Source organism: Solanum stenotomum, chromosome 1, assembly GCF_019186545.1.
Source record: "Solanum stenotomum isolate F172 chromosome 1, ASM1918654v1, whole genome shotgun sequence".
Classification (NCBI taxonomy): domain Eukaryota; kingdom Viridiplantae; phylum Streptophyta; class Magnoliopsida; order Solanales; family Solanaceae; genus Solanum; species Solanum stenotomum.
Window position 1 is genome coordinate 2,052,346 of NC_064282.1, and position 27,393 is coordinate 2,079,738.

General features: G+C 35.7%; 5 protein-coding genes across 5 annotated transcripts; 1 reads left to right on the forward strand and 4 right to left on the reverse strand.

The window, feature by feature from the left end:
- Positions 1 to 283: 283 nt before the first annotated feature.
- LOC125873146 (probable receptor-like protein kinase At4g39110) lies at positions 284 to 3,250 on the reverse strand. Its single transcript, XM_049554030.1, has one exon. It carries the CDS (start codon positions 3,148 to 3,150, stop codon positions 508 to 510), a length of 2,643 nt encoding a protein of 880 aa, XP_049409987.1. The 5' UTR covers positions 3,151 to 3,250; the 3' UTR covers positions 284 to 507.
- A 1,069-nt stretch (positions 3,251 to 4,319) lies between these two features.
- On the forward strand, positions 4,320 to 10,155 carry LOC125873207 (26S proteasome regulatory subunit S10B homolog B). Its single transcript, XM_049554109.1, has 10 exons — positions 4,320 to 4,563; positions 6,503 to 6,622; positions 6,790 to 6,926; positions 7,031 to 7,192; positions 7,301 to 7,387; positions 7,470 to 7,556; positions 7,660 to 7,797; positions 8,257 to 8,448; positions 8,528 to 8,626; positions 9,799 to 10,155. The coding sequence occupies exons 1-10, from the start codon at positions 4,464 to 4,466 to the stop codon at positions 9,871 to 9,873; spliced, it is 1,197 nt and encodes a 398-aa protein (XP_049410066.1). The 5' UTR covers positions 4,320 to 4,463; the 3' UTR covers positions 9,874 to 10,155.
- A 248-nt stretch (positions 10,156 to 10,403) lies between these two features.
- On the reverse strand, positions 10,404 to 15,103 carry LOC125873217 (bifunctional phosphatase IMPL2, chloroplastic). The gene is made up of 9 exons (XM_049554119.1): positions 14,643 to 15,103; positions 14,477 to 14,555; positions 13,476 to 13,570; positions 13,345 to 13,394; positions 12,399 to 12,523; positions 11,460 to 11,526; positions 11,208 to 11,297; positions 10,787 to 10,898; positions 10,404 to 10,665 (listed from the first exon to the last, which is right to left on the reverse strand). The coding sequence occupies exons 1-9, from the start codon at positions 14,986 to 14,988 to the stop codon at positions 10,595 to 10,597; spliced, it is 1,035 nt and encodes a 344-aa protein (XP_049410076.1). The 5' UTR covers positions 14,989 to 15,103; the 3' UTR covers positions 10,404 to 10,594.
- A 1,478-nt stretch (positions 15,104 to 16,581) lies between these two features.
- LOC125873249 (embryogenic cell protein 40) lies at positions 16,582 to 17,589 on the reverse strand. The gene is made up of 2 exons (XM_049554152.1): positions 17,017 to 17,589; positions 16,582 to 16,828 (listed from the first exon to the last, which is right to left on the reverse strand). The coding sequence occupies exons 1-2, from the start codon at positions 17,533 to 17,535 to the stop codon at positions 16,589 to 16,591; spliced, it is 759 nt and encodes a 252-aa protein (XP_049410109.1). The 5' UTR covers positions 17,536 to 17,589; the 3' UTR covers positions 16,582 to 16,588.
- A 1,177-nt stretch (positions 17,590 to 18,766) lies between these two features.
- LOC125873198 (uncharacterized) lies at positions 18,767 to 23,610 on the reverse strand. Its single transcript, XM_049554097.1, has 5 exons — positions 23,354 to 23,610; positions 21,761 to 22,191; positions 20,324 to 20,352; positions 19,275 to 20,227; positions 18,767 to 19,089 (listed from the first exon to the last, which is right to left on the reverse strand). The coding sequence occupies exons 2-4, from the start codon at positions 22,086 to 22,088 to the stop codon at positions 19,292 to 19,294; spliced, it is 1,293 nt and encodes a 430-aa protein (XP_049410054.1). The 5' UTR covers positions 22,089 to 22,191; positions 23,354 to 23,610; the 3' UTR covers positions 18,767 to 19,089; positions 19,275 to 19,291.
- Between the last annotated feature and the right edge of the window lie 3,783 nt (positions 23,611 to 27,393).

The window sequence follows — 27,393 nt, forward strand, 5'->3', positions numbered from 1 at the left end:
GACTTGCTATTGTGTCTCCTGTCTTAAGTTACTGTTAGTCTGTCATGACTGCCTTGCCTTTTCATCTTTTTTCCTCTTCGCATGTTAATGTTTATATTGGCTGTATGAATTATACTAGCAGTAGAAAACCCCATTTGATTCTATTTACTCAAGAGCCTTTCAGTGCAAATAGTCACATTCAATGAGCATTAGACCAATCAAAACTGTGAAATGCATAGAGAGTGCAAGAGAAACTATGAAGTTAATAATATATACAATAACACGTTTTTATTCAGTACGCAATTTTTTTTTCATCTACACATCCAGCATTTTAATGTTAGGAATACAAAACAATCAAAAAGATAACCTCTAGCTATTGTAACGCATTCTTGGAAGCAAAACTCCAACAAAAACAGCAGAAAAGTCATCAGTAAAAGAGCTGGCTTCAACTACATATACATATAATTCACCTGGGACATACCAATTGACATTTTTGTAATATCATCTCCGTCAAAGTGATCATGGCTATCATCGCCCGTTAAGTGCACCAAATTGATCAAACATTTTTGTTCCTGAATGATCGTCAATTGTTTGAAGTTCAGCAGGATTTCTTGTCTGCTCAGGTGTAGAAACTGGTCTGTTGTCAGGAGTCGAAGGAGCAGGGACGGGGGCAGGAGTAGGGGTAACTATAGCAGGAGAGACTGGGGAAGAAGATGCTTTGTTTTCTTCTTCAGCCTTCCCTTGTAATGAGGCTTCTTGTAGCTGCAAAGCATATTCCAAGTTCCACAGCACATCACCCATGCTAGGTCTATCAGCACCATATTCTGCCAAACACTTTTCTGCTGCTTCACCAAATTTCTTCATTGACTCTGGGTTAATTTGTCCCACAAGAGTAGGATCAATGATCTTGTCCAACAAACCTTTTTTCTTCCATTGCATTCCCCATTCTGCTAAATTCACTTGCTCTCTTGGAAGTGATGGATTAATGGCAGGACGAGCGCACAAGGCCTCTAGAAGTACCACTCCAAATGAGTACACATCAGACTTGTCTGTTAGCTGCTGCTTACGGAAGTACTCAGGATCGAGGTACCCAAAACTTCCCTTCACAGCTGTGCTTACGTGAGTCTCGTTGGCAAGGCAATCTTTTGACAGCCCAAAGTCAGCCATTTTAGCGACTAAGTTCTCATCAAGAAGAATGTTGGTGGTTTTGACATCTCTGTGGATAATTGCTGTAGATGCACCTGTATGGAGGTAATGAAGCCCACGAGCTGAGCCAATGCAGATTTCTAGCCTCTGCTTCCATGTCAAAGGTGGAAAGTTCTTGCCATAGAGATGATCTCTGAAAGGACCATTTTGCATGAACTCATAAACCAGTATCATCTCTGTGTTTTCATCACAATAACCAATCAACGACACCAGATGACGATGTCTGAGCTTAGATAACATCTGAATTTCAGTCTGGAACTCATTGATACCTTGCTCAGATTGTGGATTTCCTCTCTTGACAGCTACTTTTGTTCCATCATCGATTTCTCCATAATAGACATTGCCAAAGCCACCAACACCAATTATGGCAGTCGATTCCCAATTGTTGGTGGCGTCTGACAACTCAGCAAATGAAAAATATCGGCCTAGCCCCATGTTTGAAGAGAAAAATTGGCTCTTGCGCGACAATGATGCCTTGCTTCCCGCCATAAAGCTTGTATCTCCAGCATGAAGTGGAAGCAACCAAGAGGAGAAACTGTTCCTTTTTTGCCAATCTTGAGGCCTCTTTTGCCACTTGAAAACTATAGCACCCAATCCTACAAATGCTCCGAACATCATAGCAAAACCAACATAAGCCACTGTTTTGCTTGGGCCACTACTCTTCGTTCCATCAACACCATATTGCCCATCAAGACTACCCATAGAATTATTCATCCGAAAAACCTCAAGCCCATTCAGGATTGCATTCTTGAATCCTTGGACATCGTTCACCGGTGAAACCTTTACACTAAGAGGATTAGATGCTGAAGAGGCATCTATTACAAAGTCCTTGTAAAAAGCTGTGGACAACCGCTGTGTCAAAGATGACAAGTCTAGCCCGGAAATTGCCATCTTATCATTAATGTACACGTTGAAATACAGTTCATTGAGCGATTTGCTAATGATATCACAGAAGTGAAGGCGAATGAGGTATGTATATGAGGTATCAATATCCATCGTCCATGATATGTTGAAATTGGGAATAGTAGTTTCTGAATCAGCCATTTTCACTGCTGAACTGTAAACTGTAGGAGGAGCAATTAAAGGCGACCCTCCTGCCGTTGGATACTGAATCACAGAAGGCTGAACAGTAACCACCTGTCCTGTGGCACTATTACGGAATGGTTCATCGGATAACCAACTTCTCCCTAAAGTGTCATTTGTTGCATCAAGGTATGCACCTCCAACATTAAGCCTATAGGTTGTTTCGAAATTACTTGTGGAAAGATCAAATTTCTGTGAAACGGGGAAAAGGAGAGGGACAGAATAGTCGAGTAATTTGCCTGGTGCAGTAACAAACTCAATGGCGTTGGCGAATGCAATTGAGCCTTGGGAAGGTGCAAATTTGATGGCATAACGCTCTGTTGTGACATTTACAAGAAACTCTTTCATAACTGGTTCGTTTTTCTCCATTTGGTAGTCTCGGAGGAGAACTAATGTATCCACTGAAACAGAGAATTTGGCTGTTTGGAGATTAAATTCATTGTTTTGTAAAGGGTAAAAATAAAGACGGATCCAATGCAAGCCTGGACTGGTTACATGAAATGTATAAGTAGCTTCACTATCGAAAATTTTCGCGCTAAGGTACATAGGTGAAGGTACATTTTTATTGTCAGGTGCAGAAATGTGAAGGTCACGTCCGCTATAGGCTAAATATTTAGCTGTGGTTTCATCTGGTTGAAATGCGCGATTTCCTGGAAGAGTAGTAGGAGAAGTAGATCCACAATTAATAAGGTAGTTATCTGAAGGTGTGAATGCTGGAAAAGATTTTGCAGGTGCAGTAGAATCTGATTGTGCAGAAACTGGAATTACACTCGAGGGGCCGATGAAAATGAGGCAAACAAATGCCACGAGGATATTAGCCATTATTGTAGACAATGGTGGTGGTGGTGGTGGTGATGGTGATCCTCTTGGCATTTTTTTCATCTCCAGCCCCTCCTGACGAGGATTTGGGGATGAAAATTGAGAAAAAAAATGTCTAATACTATGGAGGGAGTATGAAAGAGAAAAAAGGAATTGAAATCAGTCTATTTTTGCCAATATTATCGCCTTATTTGTGGGGTGTGGAGATTTTTGGCTTTGGTTTCGAATTTCTGTTACCGTTGGCGCAATTATTTTTCTTTAAGCTTTACAATGTTTTAATGGTTGAAATGCTTAATCAGCCGGTCTTTTCTCTCCGTTGTTCGTTTTCATTAGCGTCTAAGAAAAGAAGTTCGCAAAATTATAGTAAAATTGGTCAATTATGTTCATGTATTATGATAAAATAAATTGAACAACTTCACTCTGCATTAAATTTTCGATAGGATCTTATTTCACTGCAAAAAAGTCTTATTTTTACCCTTGATCCATAATGGAGCTCCAATTGAGAATCTTAGTCTAAAGTAGTGGTCTTCATGAAGAAATTTAAGATATATAGGGCCTACTTCATTTTAAGTTAGAACTCTTTTAACAGTAAATATAAATTCAAGACAATTTACTATTCCATACAAGAGTTTGAATGGACAAAAGTCTAATAGAGAGCAAAACTTAATCATTCCGAATATAATATGAGCACATTTGATTCCGGCATTTTCTATTACTCTATGAGTAAATCAAAAGTTCAAATTCGAAGCAAATCATGTTACACTTCTCTTTCTATTTTTGGGCAAAATTAAGTTATTTCATAATATAAAAGAAGATTATTTTTTTCCGAATCGACAATATGAAATAACAAAACCCCGTGTGTTGAAAAATAAGTTTAAAATATAAAATATATAAACCAGAGAAACTTTTTTATAATTTTATTTTTGATCACTTCTCTTAACATGTTTTATCTTTCAAATGAGTTAATTTTTAATTTTAATATTTAGAAATTGATCTTATGGTGGGCGAGCGTACATAACTTGTAGAATATTATGAATAAAAAATATAAACTTATGTCCCACACAAAAAATTACTCATCTTGAGGGGCGAAAATTAAAGACGATGACAAAATAAGGGCAAAAGTGCAAATGAGTTCGTTCTTTCCCCTTTATTGGGCTCTGCACTGGGCCTGAATAAAATTGCGAAACCCCACGGCCCAACAAGAAAGCTGCTCCGTATTATTTCCTTACGAATAGGATAATTAGAAGATTATATATTTACAAACAACGGCAAATAAATTGGTATTTTCTTAACAGGGATCTATACGTTTCTTGGTCCTCAAGTCGAGAGGTCACTCGGATATCAGAAATCAGTTCAGATCTTTGAGCTTAAGCGCCATGGCGACCGAAGAAGACGCCGTCCGACGCCGTACTGCACTAGCCGATTATCGGAAAAAGCTCCTTCAGCACAAGGAGCTTGATGCTCGGGTTCGGACAGGTGCCGTTCTCAGAAATCTTAAACCCTAGTTCTCTTTTTCTGACATTGATTTCGGTGGCTGAAATATTTTTTGTAGGTTTAATATCACTAATTGCTATTATTTACTCCTAAATGTGGTAAATTTCATGGATATTAAAATTCATTATCGATGCTTAGGACTTTTGTTATCATCAATTACTATTATTTGCTCCTAAATGTTGTAAATTCGCGAATATTGAAATTCTGTTCCGATGCTTAGGATTTTTGTTCTTTCGATGTTCCTTTTATTGTAGGTATGATTAGATATTGTGTTTTCTGTGGCAAAAGAGTAAACATATTGATTATTGACACGCAACTTTTAATGTTTGTAATATAATGCAGGATTATTGACGCACAACTTTTATTGTGTTTTGGAAGGGTTAAATTTAGGCTAAGCTTCTCATAATTCAACTTCTCCAAAGCTAAAATTAAGATCCTAATCAGTGGGATGATTAGAAGTATTTATAATAATGAGCAAATGGGAATGCTGAAAAAGACCAAAATATCCTTAAACTAGAAGTTCAAGGTCTAGTAGGAACCATCCCACTCCATTTTTGCCCCACGGCCCAAATCACTTGACTGAACTTTTCTACTTTGTGCAACACATTTTGTGCTGCGGCACAAATACGTGCTATAGTTCCAAGTTTAATGCACTTTAACACTAATTTTGGTTTCTTTGGTCCTTCGTATGACTACACCATGTCATCTTCCAATAACATTAGCACATGAAAGTATTTGTAAAGTATTTCCAAGCCTTCTAGGTCATCTTCTATGCATGCTCCCTTGGATGCTATCACACTACCAGTTTCCAACAATTCAAATGACCAATGATTACACTTTTTACTTGCTTCAGGTAAGTAGATCATAAATGATTAGCATAGGGGTAATTAGTCTGTATTTATCTTTAGGCAAAACTTTTGGTGATAAAAATTGTGAAAAACCAAATAAGGCAAGACAATGCAAGTGAATAAGTTCATTAAACTACATGTAAAGGTGGCCTACTGTAAGAATGATTCATAAAGATTGAATTTAACAAATGTTCATATCTTTTCGTAGTTGTCTAGAATTCTTGTTCGTTGGACAATAGATTCCTTTTCTGATAATTAACGGGATCTTTTTGGGGGAAACCATTGGCTAGATCATGCCAATTTGTTTGGTGTTTCCATTTGTTAGATTTTGTTTCTTCACTATTATGCCTTTCTACTCCACTAAGTACAAGTGCGACTGGGTTGGGTTGTCATACTTCATCAGTCAACCAAGTATAGCCCGATGATCTATTTACGCATGCTTTGACGTATTTTAATCTAATAAAATCATCTATCCTTTTGTTCAGAAAGGGTGGTGTAGCTATTCTGATACAGATCCCTACTATAGAACCCTCATAAACCAAAGCTTCTTATTTGGAAATGGGAGCGTATGCATGTGCTCGCCCAATATATTCTCCGACTTTGGCCTTTGTTTCTTGGAGTTTGTATAACCTCGTTTGTTATACATCAAAGATTGAGATATATGGATCAGCTTTTTGTTATTAGTGATCCGGGGCTAGTGATACATTTTGTAGTACTTCATGACTGTTCCTTGATTTTTTATTTTTTTTCACTACTTGACTAATTCCACGGGATACCTACCATCAGCAACAAGTGCCAGGTAACTCAGTCCACCAAGGCTAGGACAGATGAGAAGAAATCACTTAGTGTTTTTTTTGGTCTCTGCTAGGATTTGACGGTTTTGAACTTGAAACCTCATGGCTCTTAACCCACTTCGTTGACCACTAGGTCACACCCTTGAGTGTTGTTCCTTGCTATTTCTTCCTTCTATTATGTTGTGTTCCATAATCTAATAAGCAACTTAATTCTTGGTCTTCATGATATTTATATTCTTTTTGATCTTCTATTACTGATTATAAAGTTACTCTTCTCAGTGAGAGAGAACTTGCGGGCTACCAAAAAGGAATATGCTAAAACAGAAGATGATTTGAAGTCACTTCAGAGTGTTGGACAGATCATAGGAGAAGTGCTCCGACCTCTAGATAATGAGCGTTGTAAGTACCCTTTATCCTGACTAATATTTATTTACTTTCTTGCTCCAAGGAATGCACTATTGATCACAAAGTGCTTATTTTCCTTTTTTTTTTTTTACATGAAATAAGTTACTAAGAAACTAGCATGAAGCTATGGGACTAATCAGTATCTTCCATTACCTTTTCAGTGATAGTAAAAGCTAGCAGCGGTCCGAGGTATGTGGTTGGCTGTCGCAGTAAAGTTGACAAGGAAAAACTGACTTCAGGCACACGAGTGGTTCTCGATATGACAACACTTACAATCATGCGGGCACTCCCCCGTGAAGTTAGTAGTTCTATTTTGCTTGCAAGCGTTAAACGTCTGGGCCTACATTTAAAATTATTACATTTGTCCATCCCCAATACCTTATGATGAGAAATTAATGGCAGGTTGATCCTGTTGTATACAACATGCTTCATGAAGATCCTGGCAACATCAGTTACTCTGCCGTGGGTGGACTGTCAGATCAGATCAGGGAGCTGAGAGAATCCATTGAGTTACCTCTAATGAACCCTGAGCTTTTCCTCCGGGTTGGGATTAAGCCTCCAAAGGTAAATCATTCAACATAATTTTTCTGCGTTATTATACATTTGTCGGCATGGACAGAAATGCTTTTGCTTGTAATATCACTTCTGAGGCGACCGAGGTTTTTGTCTCAGGGTGTTCTTCTCTACGGGCCACCTGGAACAGGCAAGACATTGTTAGCCAGGGCAATCGCTAGCAACATAGATGCCAATTTCTTAAAGGTCTGTGTACTAGAGTTTTAGTAATATCTCCAGTCTAATAGCATCTCATTATGTGGCCTTTTACAATTGGTGATTGCTGCAGGTTGTATCAAGTGCCATTATTGATAAGTACATTGGTGAGAGTGCAAGATTAATTCGGGAAATGTTTAACTATGCTCGTGACCACCAAGTAAGACTTCAAATAGATTTGCTGCATTTATTGGGAGTGTTCGACTTGATGAATGATTCCGGAGTTGCCTTAAAATGTTGACACTTATTATCTTTATTTGTAGCCCTGCATCATATTCATGGATGAGATCGATGCAATTGGTGGACGTCGTTTTAGTGAGGGAACCAGTGCAGACCGTGAAATCCAAAGAACGCTCATGGAGTTGCTCAATCAGTTGGATGGATTTGACCAGCTTGGAAAGGTCTGTATTGATCTTAAATGTATATTTCCAAGAAAATGTGTTGTGATTGTCCATGATCTAAGATGTGCATGCTTTCAAGTTTCTCTTTGAACTCTCTTAGTTTGATTTTCCCTGCCGTATCAAAAAGAATTCTTCAAGTTGGGTTTTTTTTTATTAAGGCAGGAGATTAGTCGCTTATAAATATACTGTTGGAATCTGTGCATAAAATGATACACCATTTAAATGACCCTATGCTTATGTTTTCTTTCTTGGGTTTTTTTCTTCTTTTTTTTTTGGTTTTTTGGGGGCCGGGGGTGACATTAGGGCTTAGATTTTTTTTATTTTCAACTCTTGAAATTTCAAGCGCAGAATTACACAGTAATTTTTTAACATACTCCTAAAGAAGAGTAGAGTGCATGAAACAGGAGGAAGATATTGTTTGTTCACCTGAACCTATTTAATCATTTATTCTTTTTTCAGGTAAAAATGATTATGGCAACAAATAGACCTGATGTTTTGGACCCAGCTCTTCTTCGTCCTGGTCGATTAGATAGAAAGATAGAAATACCCTTGCCTAATGAACAATCAAGAATGGAAATCCTCAAGATCCATGCTGCTGGGATTGCCAAACATGGTGAAATTGATTATGAGGCTGCTATTAAGCTCGCTGAGGTTTGCTAATGATGCTAACAAGAAACACTATTGTACTGCTTCTATTGCATCAAAGTTTCTGATGATTGTTTTACCTCAGGGATTTAATGGGGCTGATATGCGGAATGTTTGCACTGAAGCCGGTATGTTTGCAATTCGTGCAGAGCGTGATTATGTCATCCATGAGGATTTCATGAAGGTAATTTTTTCTTTTCTTCCGAAATTTCTGTTAGGAAATCGGTAATTTTTTAATTTCACTGACAAACTGTTTTTTGAGTTCCACTCTATTGAGGTCTTCATGCTACCAAAATGTTGGTGGTGTTAATTAAAAGAGAAATTTAGTGATTCATGGTAATTCTATATTCACATGCTATTATGTGAAGCACTCTGGTTTAGATTTTGTACAACTACCCTGTGTACCACGCTTAGGGGTCGTTTGGTAGAGTGCATAATTTTAAAGAATAATGCATGCATTAGCTTTTTTTTTTTTTTTTTTTTTTTTTTTTTTTTTTTTTTTTTGATTTGCACCGGGTGTCCGAGTCTCTTTGAGCCCCGACTAATCCCGGGGGTGCACAGGCCCTCGGCAAGGAGTTTCCCGCAAGTGCACCACGGTTAATTCAGGTTTTACCCAGTCCGATGGCCCTCAGAAATTGTTTGCACCTAGTGGGTTTCGAACTTGAGACCTTGAAAGGGAGCAAACCCCAAGGCTCAAGTCAATTGCCAGCAGGCCAACCCCTGAGGGTTTAATGCATGCATTAGCTTTGTATAATAGGAGTACCTTGTTTGGTACACTTTGTCAACTTATGTATAACTAATTAGTTACAGTCTATTGTGCATTGAGGTGTGTATTTTTCTAATATATGGAAATTCATGGTATTAGTAATGCTTGCATTTAGCATAATTAAAGACCTCATTGCCCCTCAAAAGTTTTTTTTACATTTTTTTCACCACAATTGTGGAGGGTATCTTAGTAAATAAATTTTAATATGTAATGCATGCTATTTGAATACACCAAACCAAACAATGCATAAGAAATAATCTATGTATAACTAATGTCTAATACAAGCATTTTACTAACACAAATGTACTAGTATAAACTCTATTTAGCATTATTTTTGTAGACCCCTACCAAATGACCCCTTAATTTCTTATTTTAATTAAAGAACGCTTGAAATTCTTTCTCTTAGGAATGTAGATCAGTAAGTTGTATATTTCACATTGGAACTTTGTTTCGGAAGAGATGTTGTTTATACTGTGATAGTATTATGAGTTAATTTCTTTTTCCTATTTGTCATTATTTGAACTTCGTTCCAGAGAGATACCTTGTGTTTTCTAGTACTTAATCAGTATTATTTTTCAACTTTCTTGTAGGCTGTAAGGAAACTGAATGAAGCAAAGAAACTTGAATCAAGTGCTCACTACAGTGCTGATTTTGGTAAGGAATAAGCATGTGGGTGAATGCCATGGACCAATTTCAATGGTATGATAGCGCCGGATGCGGTCTTTGGTTTGCTGTACCATTTGAGTTTGTTTATTCTGTATTTTAAATTATGTAATGCAGAAACCTCTTTCTCTGAAAGCAGCTGCATTTATTGTGTTTTCATTCTCATGACGTTTGTTGAAGGATTGGTAGAATAGAATACGGTGGATGTTTATTTACTGTTTTTTCGTTGCTATGTACTGAATTCTGATTGGCATTAGGCCGAAAAAAAAAAGTTTTAACAACAACCTAGTGTATACCTCACAAGTGGGTCTGGAAAGGATGGGGTGTATGCATTATCTTACCTCTTAGCTTTACAAAGGTTGTTCTTGGTACACAGGCTATTCAATAAAAAATATTTTCACTACAGGTTTGAAAAATGCAAGAGTAATACAGCAGAGGGATCCAATCAACTCTGTTTAGCTCAGGATCTTTGGTAGTACAATTAAAACTGAGGAAGCACAAGCGATTAATTAATTGTGAAACCCAGTATTTTGTGTTCTCTTCCAATTTTATATTTTGTTGTAAAATAACAAGTAGTCATTCTGATTAAATAACTAACAACAGAGTACCACCATAATTCAATTCAAAATTTAAAATTGATGTAGAGACTCAGCAGCAAAGTAATCAATAACTATGATATTTGCCAAAGGCGACTTGAGCCAACACAGTGAAACACAGCAGCCTCTAGTGCCACTGCAATGCATCCAAAGCTTGTTGGTGAACTTGTTTATCACCGGCTGCCACTACGTTAAAACCTGCTAAGCGAAGTTAGGATACAATTCACATATCGAATTGGAGGGCATATTTTTAGACATCCAAAGGTTAGCTTGTGTATATGAAATGATAATTTGAAATGAGAACAGAGCTAAGAATTACTTGTGGCTGGTGAACCAGCAGAAGCTTTCCAATTAAAATGTTGTCCTTTCCAGTCGGTTATTGTTCCTCCAGCACCTTCTATTACTGGTACAAGTGAGAGGAAGTCGTACGGCTGAAATTGTTTTTTTTTAAAAATATCAGCATAGGAGGTTATGAAAGTTAAAAAAGCAATTTAATGTCACTGCCCACTGGCTGAGGGATGTAAAACAGCAAAAATTTCACCCTGCATCAATATATGTATCAGGCAGTAGGGATATATTGATATACCGAAACTCTAATCAGTTACCACTCCATTTGACATGTTCAATGAGAATATGGTTGCTGTCCTCTATAAGGAAGGAAAATGCTCATACACATATTTTGCAAGTTTAATCATGTCTTTATTAATCTAGGCAATAGTGCAGAGAGCAGAGTAGCTGACCTTAAGACCAGACTCTATTACAAGATCCACAAATCCAGAAGCCAATAGGGCATAAGCATAGCAGTCACATCCGTACAGTGGAACTTTCACCTGTAACAGAAATACAGGAAGAGATAAGAATTCATAGTGGAGGAAAGAAAGTGCAACTTATTCATTCTCTTCTTCCTCTTTAGTTTCCTCCTACTCAGATCTTCTCGTTGCCCTTCTTGTTCCTTCCTCAGTTTTTGCCTATCTTGCCATAATATTAAATACCTTGCTTCTAACACGAGCAAAGGCAATCTCAGCATCCCCTTCGAACAAATGTGGGCTAGTAGTGTACCTGAACTTGAAAGAACGAAAATGAGAAAGTAGATGCAGCACATATTGGTATCCCTGATAAGTTGAACTGATACACAGAATACAAGTACTCAAATAATGGTTGGCAGATAATCTTTAGAAGGGGCCTCAATGATTGGGAAATAGATGAATTTGCTCACAAATGCTTGACAGTGTTAAATTCTAGGGAAACAAGAAAGATTCAATGTTTTGGACTGCAAGCAATGATGAAAAATTCAATGTCAACAGTTGTTACACTATGCTACAGAAACAACACTGGATGTATGAATCAGATTGGCAATGGAAAACAAAAGCAAAGGAACTTGTCTAACACAGGATAATCTACAGAAGGGAGGCATTATTTTAAGTATAGATGCTACACGTGTGAAGAAGAGTTAGAAACAGTCAATCGCCATCTCATTCATTGTGAAGGCAAGGTAGTGTTGGGAGCTACTCAACAGGATTTGTATTAATTGCGTTATGCAACCAAATATAGGAGCCTACAGGAGAAATTGCAACATCTGACAATGGCTAAGAGTCAGCAGTCAATACGGAGAAGAATTACCTACATGTCTTTCTTATGGACAACATGGCTGAAGGGACAAAACAACATGCATCCAGGATAAAAACATAGATGTCTTTTGAATTTATTTTTTTGTGTAAAAGGAGTGTTATGGAAAACATGGATGAGTATTTGAATTTCTTAGAAGAGATGGGACACATATAGTTCTTTTTCTGCTTCAGGCAGTAGTTTAGTCTGCTGTATTTTTACCTTCTTGGTACCTTTATTTATAAACATTTACCTTCTCAGAAATAAACGAAGCTGAGTAACAATGTTGTATTTTTGGAGAGAAAGAGTTCCAAGGAGAAACATACATGTAGGCTTTTGAAAGACTTGAACAGTTGCGTGTGGATATTTCTTGCCCATTCAAGGTAGTTCGTCGCCCACTTAAACCAATCCACCTCTCTCTCAGTACAGGCTGGTCAATAACGCCAAGAATCTAGAAAAGCAGAAATGAAGAGAAGATCATGTATGGACCAACTTTCGAAACCACAGATTACCTGCATAGTGAGTCTCACAGTCTTACCGTAGCATAATATAAAAGGAGATTACCTATGGTATCATAGGCTGGAACTCTCATTACATCAAGGGAAAGCTAAATAAAGTGGTTCAAGAGCCAAACACAATATTCCTAACACGAGCGAGCCCAGATGGCAATAGGGAAAAAAAACACCTACACGATATTGCGTTGACAACTACTAAGATATAAAATACAAGAATCTACATGATATTGCTAATTTCTTAAATAAACATCAATATTCTAAATTCAGGACAAGGGAACGTCTATACAATCATACAATGCATTCAGGAACTATGCATATACCAAATGATTTAGAACTTTACTATTGTGAGACAAACGAAACGAAGAGGTGATTAAGCATGTTCTAAAAATGGATATTCAGTTGTATTTAGTCCACCAAACACAAAATATCATGTTCTCAATTTTCCTTTCTCTGTTACTTTCTGTTATAAATTATGAGTACCTATCTCCTTTTACTTTTTTATAAGTTAAACATGATTATAGGTTCTACTAAGAGCAAATTTTGTTAGCTACAGTTACAAATCAAAAGTATGCCAACAGAAGCCTTCTTAGAGTAAATACTTGACTAGGCTTCCCACCAACAAATGCTGTCACAATGCCAACAGAATTTGGGAGAAACATTGAAAGTTGACAGGACTAAAAAGCAAGCTTTCATTGATCTAGTAGCGAGCAAGGTTTTTTACTGATATAATTACAATCAACTGGCTGGCGATTCATACCGGTTTACCTTTGTACAACAGAGCAATAAGAGTGCCAAACACAGGTTTCCCTGCAAGTAAAAGGTATCCATATGAATGAATATTTGAACTATAAGTTGAACAGAGTTGATATGAGAAAGACAAGCAGGTACCTGTAATGAAACTCTTAGTACCATCAATTGGATCTAAAACCCAAACATACTCTGCAGTTTCCTCTTGACACCTCCATCCCTTCTCCTCTCCATAACTATCACCAAGAAGTTTAAATACAAGTTTTCAACATACAAACATACATATATGGCTTGATATATGAAATAGAGACGAAATAAATCAAATATAGACAACACACCGGCCATGACACATTGCAAAATATCAAGAACATATACGGATCTATAAGAGTTGCATTGACTCGTATCTGTCAAATTAAGTCGTTTTCCTTAGATTTTAGAACAAATATGTCGGAGTAGGCATCTCTAGCTTGTGGAGCTCCTAGAAATGTGGAAGGTATTCAACTACTACAAGGATTATCTTATCATCTCGAATGAATGCTCTTTTCTCAATTCTGACCTTCTGTATCGGCATCATACAAGTAAATAGACTGAACTGTACCAGTTAAAACTTAAAAACTTACGGAGACCTCACTTGTATTCTACTACAGCCTTATCAAAGTTCAGAGGCAAATGTTGAAAAAGTTCAATTCAGGGGGAGGAAAATGTCAAAGATTATACAAAGCTTTTGGCTTCTTGATATTTGTTGCAAGCCAAAAAGACCTTCAAGTAATTGGTTTCACTGACTAAGATCATATAGCTCTACAGTATCTCTACTTTTTCTAGACAACTTTGGTTCTCGGTAGAGACACATAGGCATATCACAAAATAAGTTTACAGCAAGTGCATAACCAAAACGAGATGGTGACCTTTCTCGAATGGCAAATATAAGATTATATTCGCAAATCACAAGTATCGTATGCTAACAGTGATACTAAAGCAACAGCGAGGCCAAGCTGAAAATGCTCATTCCTACCAGAGGCCACTTTCAGCTCCGGCAATTGGATTACTAAAATAGGGAAGTTTTAATTTTTACAAACACGCATTAGAAATCAAATACTATCATACTGGCACTATCAAAACTTGTGCGAGCTTAACTAACTCACATTGCATGGGAAGGGAAATTCTCTTGAATTATCTTCACCATGGATTCCTCCGCCGCTTGATCAGCAATTGTCACCGGACCTTAACCACAAATTTATGAAAAAAAAAATCACTGGAAAACTGAACTCCGCAAGCAATTTATCCGCGTAAAATCAAGGAAAAACTCACTTAAATCTTCTTTATCGAGAATATCGAAGCTCTTCCGGAAGTATTTGCGAATGACTTCACCAGCAGCATCAGCAATTTTGTTACTAACAGCTGCGAATTTGTCGAGGTCTGAGTCCTCAACTCCTAAATCAGCAATCTGTGCTTGATTAGGGAGCACACAATTCGAAGTCATCATAGGCGACGCCAATTTGATTCCGTGCGAGATCGGAAACGAATTGATATCGGAATGTGGAAAAGCAAGCGAACCGAAGACGATTTTCCGGCTATTACAGCCGGAGAATGCAGAGATTGATGAGGAAAGAGGTAAAGAGTTGCGGGGAGATAGAGAAAGCATTTGCATCTGCATTTGGAAGGCTTTGTTTAATAGGCGGGAAAAGGACGGGTTCACGAGACAAAGATGGGGTGGGAGTTGAGAGTGAGAAAGAGTACTGGTGGCGTAATGAATAAAGCGGCCTATTGAAAAGGGCAAGTATGAAAGATGATGTGTTTTCCACCGTCCGATGCGTATAACGTTTTTTGTTTATTGTTCTCTTTTTAAGAGATCATCTTATTTGAGTCAAACTAATAATTCGAAGATTGTTAGGTTAGTGGTTCATATTATTGGTTTGTTGTTTTTATAATTATTCAATATTCTATGTTTAATGGGGTTATTGCCTTAGTGGTTCAGGTCCGTAACCCAACAGCGCTGATGTTTTAATAAAGGCATATTCATGTGGAGTTACATTTGTTAATTGTTATTGAATTCAGTGTCGCTATAATCTTAGATACATTTATAAAGAGCATTTTTAGCAACAACTAAATTATTGTTTTTTATTAATTATCGCTAAAGATTATTTTTGATAGAATGTAGGCTCAATATATCATTTTCGATATAGTGTAGGCTAGTATAAATTCACAAGTGAAATTTGTAAAGAACAATATGTACATAATCTTATCTTGTTCATACTTTAAAAAGTAGAAAGACCGTTTCGATTAATAAAAGGTGAAAAGCAGTAGAGTATCTCTGATTGAGGTGCATCTTCATCATCAACTATACACTATAATATTATTTCACACTTCTCATAATTTGTTTGAATACTCCACAAAGAAAAAACCACTATTTATACTATTTCACTCTTCTCATTTTTTCTAAATTTGAATACTTCAGAGAATAAAAAATAACTATATATTGGTGAAAAGGTCTCACATAATCAATGTATAGAATAAAAAATACTCCCTGTTGGTGAAAATGTCTCACGTAATCAATGTATAGAATAAAAAATACTCCCCGTTTCACAAAAAATGATTTAGTTTAACTTGACACGAAATTTAAGAAAATAAAATAAAAAATTAAATCTTGTGATTCTAAATTAAAGTTATGTCAAATATCCTTTAATCTTATTGCCTTAAAAATGTCACATGAAAAACTGAAATTAAAATATTATAAAAAAAAAAGTCATTCTTTTTTAAAGAGACTAAAAAGGACTAAAAAGAAAATGAGATCATCCTTTTAAAAAAAGTAAAAAGGATGTAGTAGTAATACGATTAGATAAATATAACAGATATTAGAAAAAAAAAAACTAATGGTTATATGAGTTGTATAAAATCTAATCAGTTTTGCATATACTCTTAACCCAACCAAAATCTTATCAGGTTTTGCATACTATTAACCATGAATAATCAATAATTTATATAGGCATTCCTCTTTTTTTGGATGATGGAATGAAGGTGGTGTCTGAGCCAGATTTTACCCACGAAATACTTACCACCGGAAAGGCCAAATAGCAGCAGCTGGAACTGAAACAAACCGTACATTTATGTATATAACATCAATTGAACAACTTACACCACTGCTCTACGAGTAGGATAGCATATACTGAACAGAAGTAACTACGACGATATAAAATTAAAGAGTTTGCACATCATAAATACAACATTTCTTATTCCATTCAGGTATTGGATTTTATCTAGTGATGATTATGATGACCGGGTAATTTCTCCTTGATCTTCTCCATCATACTCTTCTTCTCATGCTCTGGAGCAGTAGTTGACATCCCACTCGTAGTGGTCGTTGTGGCTCCAGTCCCAATACCATGGGCGTGGGCGTGGGGTTCCTCACCCTTGTGCTTACCACCTGTTAATTTCTCCTTTATCTTCTCTTTCAGCCCTTTCTTCTTCCTCCTCCCACCTTGTCCGTCATCCTCCGACTGCACCACAGTAATTTAATAATGTTATAAAGGCAATAAATAGCTTGTGATGATCACTTCAGTAATTACACTAAAAGGGAAATAAAATTAAGTTTAAATTCTCTCTAATTAGAGTAAAAAAATATAGATCGATGAGAAGTTGAGAAGGCATGTATGAGATGGATATAAAAAAATGCAGGATATCATACCGAGCTAGAACTTGAACTGCCAGAGCGGTGAAGCTCCGTCTTGTGATGCTGTTGCTCCGATTGTGTTGTTTTCTGGTGCAACTTTTCATCAATTGTCCCAGTACCAACAGCTAAGCCAGCACCAGCAGCAGTACCAGCACCTAAGCCAGTTGTGTGGTGCGATTTTTCACCAATTGTAGGAGCACCAGTACCAGTACCAGTACCAGTACCAATACCTAAGCCAGCTGTGTGGTGCAATTTTTCACCAATTGTAGGAGCACCAGTACCTAGCCCAGTTGTGTCGTGCAACTTTTCACCAATAGTTGTCGGAGCAGCATAGCTAGATGTTTGTGGCAATTTTTCACCAACTGATGCAGCACCAGTGCCGGTAGGAAAAACAGGTGGAGCAGTAGAACCGGCTGTGGTTGCAACACCAGTAAGGTGCATAGGGTTGCCGTACTCATCGGTCAGCTGCACTGGATGACCGTATTGGTCAGTCAGCTGAATTGGATTTCCATGTTCATCACGTAAGTCCGCCATATCCTTCCTTCACAAAAGCTAGATAATTGAAAACAAAATTTGGAAAATCAGATCTTCTTTTCTTCTCTTCCTTGTTTTTAGATTATGAAAAGCTAACTGGTGATTTTTAAATTTAAAAAGGGAAGAGACGGTGGAGCATCAGCGGCTTCTGCATGAGTGCGTTTAACTGGATAGTTACACGTATGCAGGAACAGCACCGCCTAAGCTGCCACGTAGGAGATTGAGGACACGTGTTTCGGTGTAAAACGACAAATGAATATCAGATTGTATCGTTTCGTTAGCAGTAGCTTCATTCTGCTCATCTAATCGACCGGTAAAGGACAATACAATTCTTATGTATAAAGGGTAATTCCGGTACATAAATTATCTTTAGTTCACGCAACATTTAAGAAAAAGGCCGCATTTTAAGGAGGCGTAATCAAACTTATGTTAGGAGCTCTGCCCCCTCCCCCTCCAAAAAAACATATATTGTTAAATTCGTGACCTATGAATTATATTGAGATAATTATATTTATTTTTTTCTTAATTATTTTAAATAGGTTTGCGGGATTTAATTAATTATTGCATGTCATTAACATTTTTAAATTATCATTGTGTTTGTTGTTAATAAAGTTATTTTTAGGCTCCTTTAAGTCGTTACACTAAAATGTTTTGGTTTGTTAAATCCAAAATCCCGATACTCTCCTTCCACTAAATTTAAATTATGATAAGTCTCCATGATATCATAGTTGAGCGGCACTGTTACATTTCATGTTACGTTTATATGTTTCTTTTTCAATTCAAAAAATTGTTTTGGGATAGAGAAAGGAGAAATAGAGAGGATTATAAGGTGAGAAGTCAAATCTTCACCAAAACAAGGTGAAAGTTCAAATAGGATTTGCCGTTAACAAGCTTCTGTATCAGTAAACATTTCAGTCTATTGAAAAGAAAAACTATCCTCAAGATAGACCATTTCAGTTTATTTTCCTTCTGCTGTACTGTTTTTTGGTTAGTGCAATCACATTTCAGGCAGAGACGAGAGGGGTTGAGTCACTGCTTTATGCTGGACCCGTCATTTAGAAAAAAATGATGTTCCTGTAACAATAATAATACTAGTAGTTGATAGCATTTTCGTAAAATGGGGATTGTGAAAGGTGTAAGCTCTGACTGATTCTTGAGCACAGCACAAAAGATAAAGTAATGACAAGACTATATATCCCACATACCATGGCTAAAAAATCATTACATCTTCAGGCAGGCATATAAATTGTCAAGTTACCTGCTGCAAGTTTAGAGATAAGTACTTAAGAGCATACAAAAGTCTTGGGGATAATTTCATGCCCTTGACAAGGAACAACCAAATTTTGAATGTACAACCAGCTAGCTGATAACTACACTTTTTTTTTCTTTTCCTATATAATGAATTGATCATTCAACTTGTAATCCCAATTTCTTACATTGTATACTTCGGAACCTAACCTAAATTCTGGGAATCCATATCCGCCAGCAAGAACCTGACGCTATTATATGCCTCTCTTACTATCCTTCCAAGGTGAGAGAGCTGACCTGTGCCACCTGTGGAATTGACAACAATGCAATTCAGTAGTCAGAAATGAGATTAGATACATTACTAGAGAAGCATCTTTGTGAGTTATATCTATCAGAACATCCAACTGCATTTCAGAAGAATATAGCACGCAAGAGAACATTTAGGATATTCCCAGATGAAATTTATTCGGTAAGAGCATTTATGTTGTTACCATTATCATCCACAGCATTACTCCTTGCTCGATCTTGTCCAGAAAAAACCTTTTTTCCTAGTAGAAGGGCTCTCGGAAAAGGATTTTGACCCCTTCGAACCAAATGAAAAATGACGCAGCAAGAAAGGCTTTCCTGAAGAGCTCTTCATACTGCTGGAACTTGAGCTCATCTTGAGACGCCTTCCACCATGTCCACCACTTTTCTGTCGATCAAATAAAGCAAGATTGCCACTAAAATCACTGTCAACAACCCGATTCCCGAATCTCTTTCGAGCTTTCAAGTCCATCTGACTTTTCAATGCTTTTTCTGACATCTTCAATGCCTGCTTCTCCCCAAAAGTACAAACAGGACAAGCTGGGTCATACTTGTTGAATTCTGGCGTCATACTCTCCAAACACTCAGCATGGAAAACGTGGCCACAAATTAGTACAGAAACAACAGCAAGTTCATTTGAGGACCATGAAGATCTCTCTGTTAACAGTTTTGTACAAATGCCACAGGTTTGGAGATCTATAGAAGGTGAACCAGAACTCCGACCACTAGCTCTGCTCATCTTGTCACGATGGAAACCCATGGATTCACTATCAAATGACCACCTATCTCTACGAGGATTTGCAAGCAGGTCAGAGAAGGCAGGAACAGACCATCCATCTGATGATCCACCATTTGAGCCCCTGGTTGATTCATTACTCCAACCAGGGAGCATGAAGGACGATGATTCTTCAGAAATTGAGAATGTAGGTGACTTTATTCCGGGTATATGACTATCAGAAACTCGTCGTCCCAGCTGGTGTCCGGAAGAATATTGAGGCAAAGGAGTAGAATTGGCAGGAAGCAATTGACTTTTTGTTGATAAAGGAGATGCAGATAATGATGAAACAGAGGGATCTGATGAAGACAGCTTTAAAGGAGAGGGACATGGCACTGCTGATGACTCAAATGATTCTTTGACCTAAGTACCAAAAGAAAGGAAATCAGAGAAGTCAAAAACATACGAGACATGCCCAGAAAGTATCTTCAGCCAAACTTAAGACTGCCTTGTTATTACCTCTGTGGAATTTCTCACAACCAATGTATCTGCAAGAGCAAGAAAAACTACTGTTAATCTTACAAAGTACAAAAAGCACATTATTGTCAACCAATACCATACGTCAGTTTCTCTTTCATGTTCATATAGAACTCAAGGCGGGGAAACAGAATATCCTATTTTAATGACCTTGAATCTTACAGGTCACCAGAAGAATAATGCAAATGACATTCCATTTACAGAACTGACAAACTAAAATCACCAAACTTTTTTCCTTCACAACACATGGTCATACTCAACCTCTGGTCACAATCAGACCTAGAGAGTACAAAAAGAGACGGACATCTCTTAGATAGTAAAATAAGACATGTATAATCACATGTCTGGTTTGGTTAAACACCACATCCAACCAACATGTCTGGGGTTCAAATCAACAAAGGAGCAATGACGGGAAAATGCCACTGTTGATTTTCAGACAAGAGGGCTTTGGAGTTTACCATATACAAAAATTGCAAAGCAATTGGAAAACAAAAATTCAGCACTACTTCCTAACAGCTGCAAAGAATGGTCACCAAAAGCAGAACGAAAACCATATCCAAAGAAAGAAATATCAAGCAACTTCGCAGAACACAACCATTTATTGCATAATCTCATTTTTAAGATAAAAGAGGGGGAGGAAGTGAAAAAGTAATCATCTTCTTTCAGTAGTGTATACTTAACTAAAAATTCAAATCAAATTTTTTATTCAAAGAAAACAATAATGCTTGGAGATAAAAGTCAGCAGCACAATAAATCATGAATTAATTTACAAAAAAAAAATAAATGCTTGGGAGATCAAAAGCTTCTACTGGTCCAAGCATTTGAACCCCAACTTCATGGAAACTAATCCAAATCTTTTAAACACCAATTATTTATATTTACACTAACAGAACAATAAGACTCAAGGACCACCTACATCATTTGATCTAGTGACAAGTCAATAATTTACTTTTCCAGGATGAATGAAGTCCAATTATAGTCGAATGATGTGAACCAGCTCATATCACTCAATGGCAATTAAATCTTAGGTTGGATTTCTTAGATTAACCTTGAATAGCATCTCACAACATAAAACAAGAATTTAATGATATTCTCAGAACAGCCTGCAAAAGCAAACCTGTAGACATCTATCCAGTTCAGCTCTCTCCTTATGGAGTGCGAAAGCCATGTCAAGAACTAGACTATCCTTCACTCGATCTCATAATGCATACACATAGAATTGAAAATTCATTTTATGCACTTAAGGGGGGGAGGGGAGGGGGGGGACAGCATGCAAATCAGAGAGAAATGAAAAATGGATTGCAAGCTCTTCAATATACAGTCAGTATTCTCATGTTCCTTTTATCTTCATTTTGGAAAATCATCAGGCATTAGCACCTCCATCAAGTAAGGTAAAGAGAGAGCCATGTTGAGGTTTACCAGATAGAGGAAGCATCGAGTTCCCCGTGTTGCAATCAGAAGCTGGTGACTTCTGCAATGCAAGTGATCGAAAACTATCCAATGGACTACCCTCTTCAGAGGCATAAAGGGTTTCTACAGTTGTTCCAGATTTAAACTCTAATCTATCATTTCCACCAACTCCATCAGAAGACCAATTGACTGATGTCTCCTCTCCAGCAACACGTCCCCGATTATCCCAACGAAAGCTCCATGAAGGCGAGTATCGAACATTGCTCTGTAAAGTTTCACTGGTTGATCCATTTATGACCGCTCTATCTTTAGCAGCAACACAACAAGCTGAACCCATGTTTTCTTAGGTACAAAATGTGAAATTCATAGGCAGCTAAGAATCACATCAATGATAACACCAGCAAGTTCACTCAACAATGAATACTTGAGAACTTAATTTTCTGAAGCAATAAAGAGAAAATGAAGTCAACTCACAAAAACAAAGGATCGACACTCAAAACTTGTATATGTGCTTATGTCTACATTACATAATCCTTTTGGTACACAAAAAATAAGAAAAGAAATATCAATGAAAAAAAAATAAAAAATAAAGCAAATGGCTCCAGATATGCTGTTTAAATACATTTTATATTACCTTGACTATCTCAAGGCAATTCAAGATCCCATCCTCACAACAGAACATCTTATAACAATTGGTGGCATTTTAAAGAAAGTTCAAGACCTTACACTCCAAACTTGGACAAATCACTCTGCCCCAACAAATCCCACATAGAGCACTCACCCAAATATACACCCCTTCCAACACAATACTTGTTGATCTACAGAGGATGCAATGGGCACTACAAAAGCTGGGAATCCAGGCACACTCTTTAAACAGAGAATGCTTTCTGTAACATAAAATTTCACATATGCTATAGCAATAAGTTGATAATTTTGGAATACGACAGTTTCAAATTTCTATTGCTCAAAATCAGACATCAATATCATGAATCGAATGATGGCTTCATCAAAGAAAAACATGCCCGAGAAAAAAAGCATCATGGTGAAGAATTGCAAATCAGACCAGATGAAACTTCAATTAGCAAATCTGGTAAAATAGTGAGTAGTCTCGAAGACCCTTCTTAATAATTAATATGCACAAAAGCACCATATGCAATAAATACAGCTCACAGGATCCTCATAACACCGCGAAGATTTATTTCACCGGGGAAACCTAATTTTTAAAAAAGGAATGAAAACCTAAGAACATAAAAACAGAAGCTAAAGTCGATTTCATCTGCTAATTTGTGGGAAAAAATATTGCAGTTCAAACCCAGGCATAACAGTCCAGAATAAAAGCCCTAAAAGTAAGAACCGAACACTATGGAGGTCACAGAGATCCGAAATAGCAGCGGAGAAAAACAGTCATAACAGTCCAGAAAAATGAACACAAATTATCTACGGAAACATCGGAATTTCCAAATATATATACTCATCAAACCAATCCTATCTATTCATAAAACTCACACATTTCTACAAATAAATCGATTTATATTCATACAATAAAACACCGACAAATACTTAAATCGCCGTGAGAAAACAAACCGGCGTGATCGAACTTACCGTTTCACCCGTCCGGCGGCCGTCGAGTACGGCGGAGTGAAGATGAGTTTTAGGTGGGAAAGGAGGCGTTATGTGTGAGATATGTAGAGAAAGAAAAAGGTTTTAGAGTGAGAAAAGGTTCTGATTCTTCTTCTGCCGAATTGCAGAGGAGAGAGAAAGACAAAAAGGAGTGAAGTCGTTTTAGACGGCTAATTTGGAACTCCGTCCAACTATCTGTAGCACGTTTCTGCCGTGAAGAATCGTTCTGTTTTCACGGCGTTAAAACGAGACATCTCAGTGGCACTGCTTTGTTTTTTTTTTTTTTTTTTTTACCCTCCCTCTCCTACCCTTTTTCTTTTTTGGTGCCTCGAACTCACAACTTTCGAGTTGAAAGTGACGGGTGCTTATTATTCGAGTAACTCCCTCTCGTGTCTGTTAAAGTTACTCTTTTTAACAAAAAATAATATATAATAATAATAATAATAAATAAACTATATGTAATTTAATGAGTGAAATCTAGAAAAAATAGAGTAATTTCAGTAATGAAGTCTGAAAATGACGAGGTATACACACTTTACTTCTACTTTAAAAGATAAAAACTATTTTTAATAATTTTTTATTAAAAAATAATACAAAGCAAAAGAAAAAAAATTATTAATAAAATACAACAATAATAACATACTGAAGCAAAGAAAGTAAGAAAACATAGCTACTCCTATAAAAATATGAAAATGGAATAGTAGCTACAAAAGTCTAATTAAATAATTAAAAAAATAAAGGGCTTACCATAGAATATTTTCCGAAGGGCAACAACTGTGGCAGAGATTACAGCGGGTGTGTTATTCTTAAGTGAAAAAAAAAAATTGTATGTAGAAATAAGCTGGTGTTGCTAGAAGTGGTACGTTGCGTTTGAGATTTTGTACTTCAGGATTTATGTGCACTATTTCTTTATTTCGAAAATTTGTCAGAGTGGGACAGTGAAAAAAAGGGAGCTTTAAGTCTTTAAAGTGATTTCTTATATCGTACGCGGAGTGCGCAGTACGCATTCCATAGCTTACAAGTGACAAGGAAGTATCATAAAATTTGAGAAATTAATTTTGGGATTGATTCCTTAATTTTGTTATAGGGTGTGCAAAAACCGATTTAACCAATAAATCGAACCCAAAAAAACACTATTGGTTTATTGATATTGGGTTATTGGGCTAACGGTTTTTAAACGGTTTTGCAAATTTTTTTATTGGGTTATTGGTTCGGTTTTCGGTTTTATAATTTTTGTTAATGGTTAAACCGATAACCTAATAAGACTATACTAAATTTACTAGTCTTAATGTTAATTGTTAAACAATTGTTACTTTCACACTTTTTGTTAATGGTTAAACGATTATTACTTTCACACTTTTTTCTTTAAATGTGTCTAGTGTCTAAACTTGCAAGAAAAATGATTGTTACTTTTATGATAATTACTTTCATGTCAAATGCTGGAAAAAAATCATATGGTTTATTTGAAAATTTTCTTATTGTGTATATAATATATATGAGTATTTTCTTATTGGTTAAACCGAAAACCGAACCGTTAAGTACCATAAACCGATTAACCAAAAACCGATAAGAAATATGTTATTGGTTTGGTTATCGGTTTGAAGTATTTACAAACCGAAAATCAATAAACCGAACCAATAACACCTAAAACCGAACCGAACCGAACCAACCGATGCGCACCCCTATTTTGTCATGTGAATGGCATATTCGTCAATAAATTGCAATTAATTTGGGAGATCTACAAGTTTTTTAACCACTTTAATGTAAGCAGTAGTTATTTTAAATATATATTTAAGCTTCAATGATAAAAAATTTGTTTGAAATATTACACCTAACTATTTATTTATTTTCTTTCACATTCAATATATGCTTTTAAGAGTTTCACTAATTCAAAATTATACTAATTTTTTTTTATATTTAAGGTAATTAAATCATCCCTTAAATCAATCATATTGTTCTAAATAATTTCATTTCTCAAATCAATATTGCATCACAGAAAAAATTAAATAAAACTACTACAAGTTCTTCATACAACATATAAATCCGAGGTAGGATATATTCCAAGTCAGTATAGAACCTAAAGTAAACATTCTAACTCGACTGAAATATAGTTTCAATAAAGGGTAAATTACATAAATCCCGTAGTTTTAATATGAAATACAATCTATTCCTAATAAGTTTCTAATTAAAGTAATTCCTTAAAAATTAAAAAAATCGGATACAATAATTGAAGCTCGGATACATTAATATGTAGCTCGAATACATTAAATATTGTCCCGAATACATTAATATGTAGCTCGGATACATAAAATACTGGTTTAGATATATTAATATGTAGCTCGGATACATTAAAAACTAGCTCGGATACATTAAATACTGACTCGGATACATTAATATGCAGCTTAGATACATTAAAGAAATAAGGAATTTTGGAGATTTTTAAAAGTAATAGGGAATAATGGAAATAAGTGAAACAAAAAGTGTGTATTTGTGTAATTTGTCCTTCAATAAATTGATATGTGATTGTTGATTTTTCAATTTTAGCACTTTGGTGTATATAACTTTAAGAGCGAAGTGTTAAATTTTTCCGTAAATTATGAGGAAAAAAAGGTCTAGATTTGACCATTTTGCATATAAATTTTGAGCATATATTATTCTTCTTTCGTTATCAAATCTTGAATACATGGCGACAAATTATATTAATGAGTCAACCAAATATGACTTATTCTATAATAAACTATTACAATAATAATGACAACGCAATCAATAATTATAAACAAGGTTTGAATGAGTGAGGATACGTATTATTATTCTTAATTATTCCTAAATTTTAAGGAGGGAAAAATGTTTTTAATAGATTTTCTCCCTCAAAGTAAAATATACTATTAATCAAGTATGAAAAAGAAATTTAAAAAATTATATTGAAAATAATAAGAAAATATAAATTATACTCGCCATCTAACTCTTTACACATAAAAGCGAAATTCACCATTTTCTCTAACTTAAATTATTTTATTCCTATCTTGTCAATCTATTTGATATACTTTTCTTAGTCCGGTTTTTAAAAATGACTATTTTATTTTTAATACTTCTTTTGATTTTAATTACCTGATATATTTAAAATTACAAGATTTCACAAAAAAAGTCTCGCATACGTAAAGGGATGAGAAATTGGTCTCTTTATATGTACTTAGAGAAACCCCTCTTCCTAAGCTAGTTCTTGTAAGTTATATTTAGATGTCATATCTTTACAAATTTCGTAAAAAAAATTATATACCAAACTAATATAGGTAAAATAAATTGAAACGGAGAAATAATATTTATATTGAATTATGATGATTTTAGGTGGGGAAAAAGATGTTGACAGTAAATAGCTCCCTGTCAAATCAAAATGTGAAAAGATCGCACTATAAATTCAAAAACAGAAAAAACGAGATGGAAAAATAAAAGTAATTGGTCAAAAGCAAATACTATGACTCATTGGAAAATGTGACATCCAAAAGTCTATAGTTTCCCAATTTATCTACACGTATGTAAAACAACAATTTCATCAAACCTTATGGTAAAAGTTAATTTCAGTAATTTGTTTTATTTTTCAAACTAATGTGTTTTATTTTCGGAATCTAATTGCAATGTCGGCAAAAAATCATTAAAACATCAAGGTGGATTCATTTATTTACCGAGTAATAATTAATTTAATTATCAGTGAACAATTATTTATAGCTATTATCTCCGTCGCAAATCATACTTTCTCTTAAAAGAATTAGTTAAGAAGTGTTAATATTTTATTTATTACTATCATTTATGTTTTGCGGTATAATTTATTTTTATTAAATATATACTTTATTTATTTGAAATATTTATAATTTTTAATAATAATTACTAAAATAAATTAATAAAGAAATATTTTTTAAAATAATTATAATCTGATTTAATAACAAAAGAAGTTTCACAACGGATACTGCATTTTACCAAACAAAACATTAAGCCTGTGTATATAATATTATCTCAATTTCTTCTTA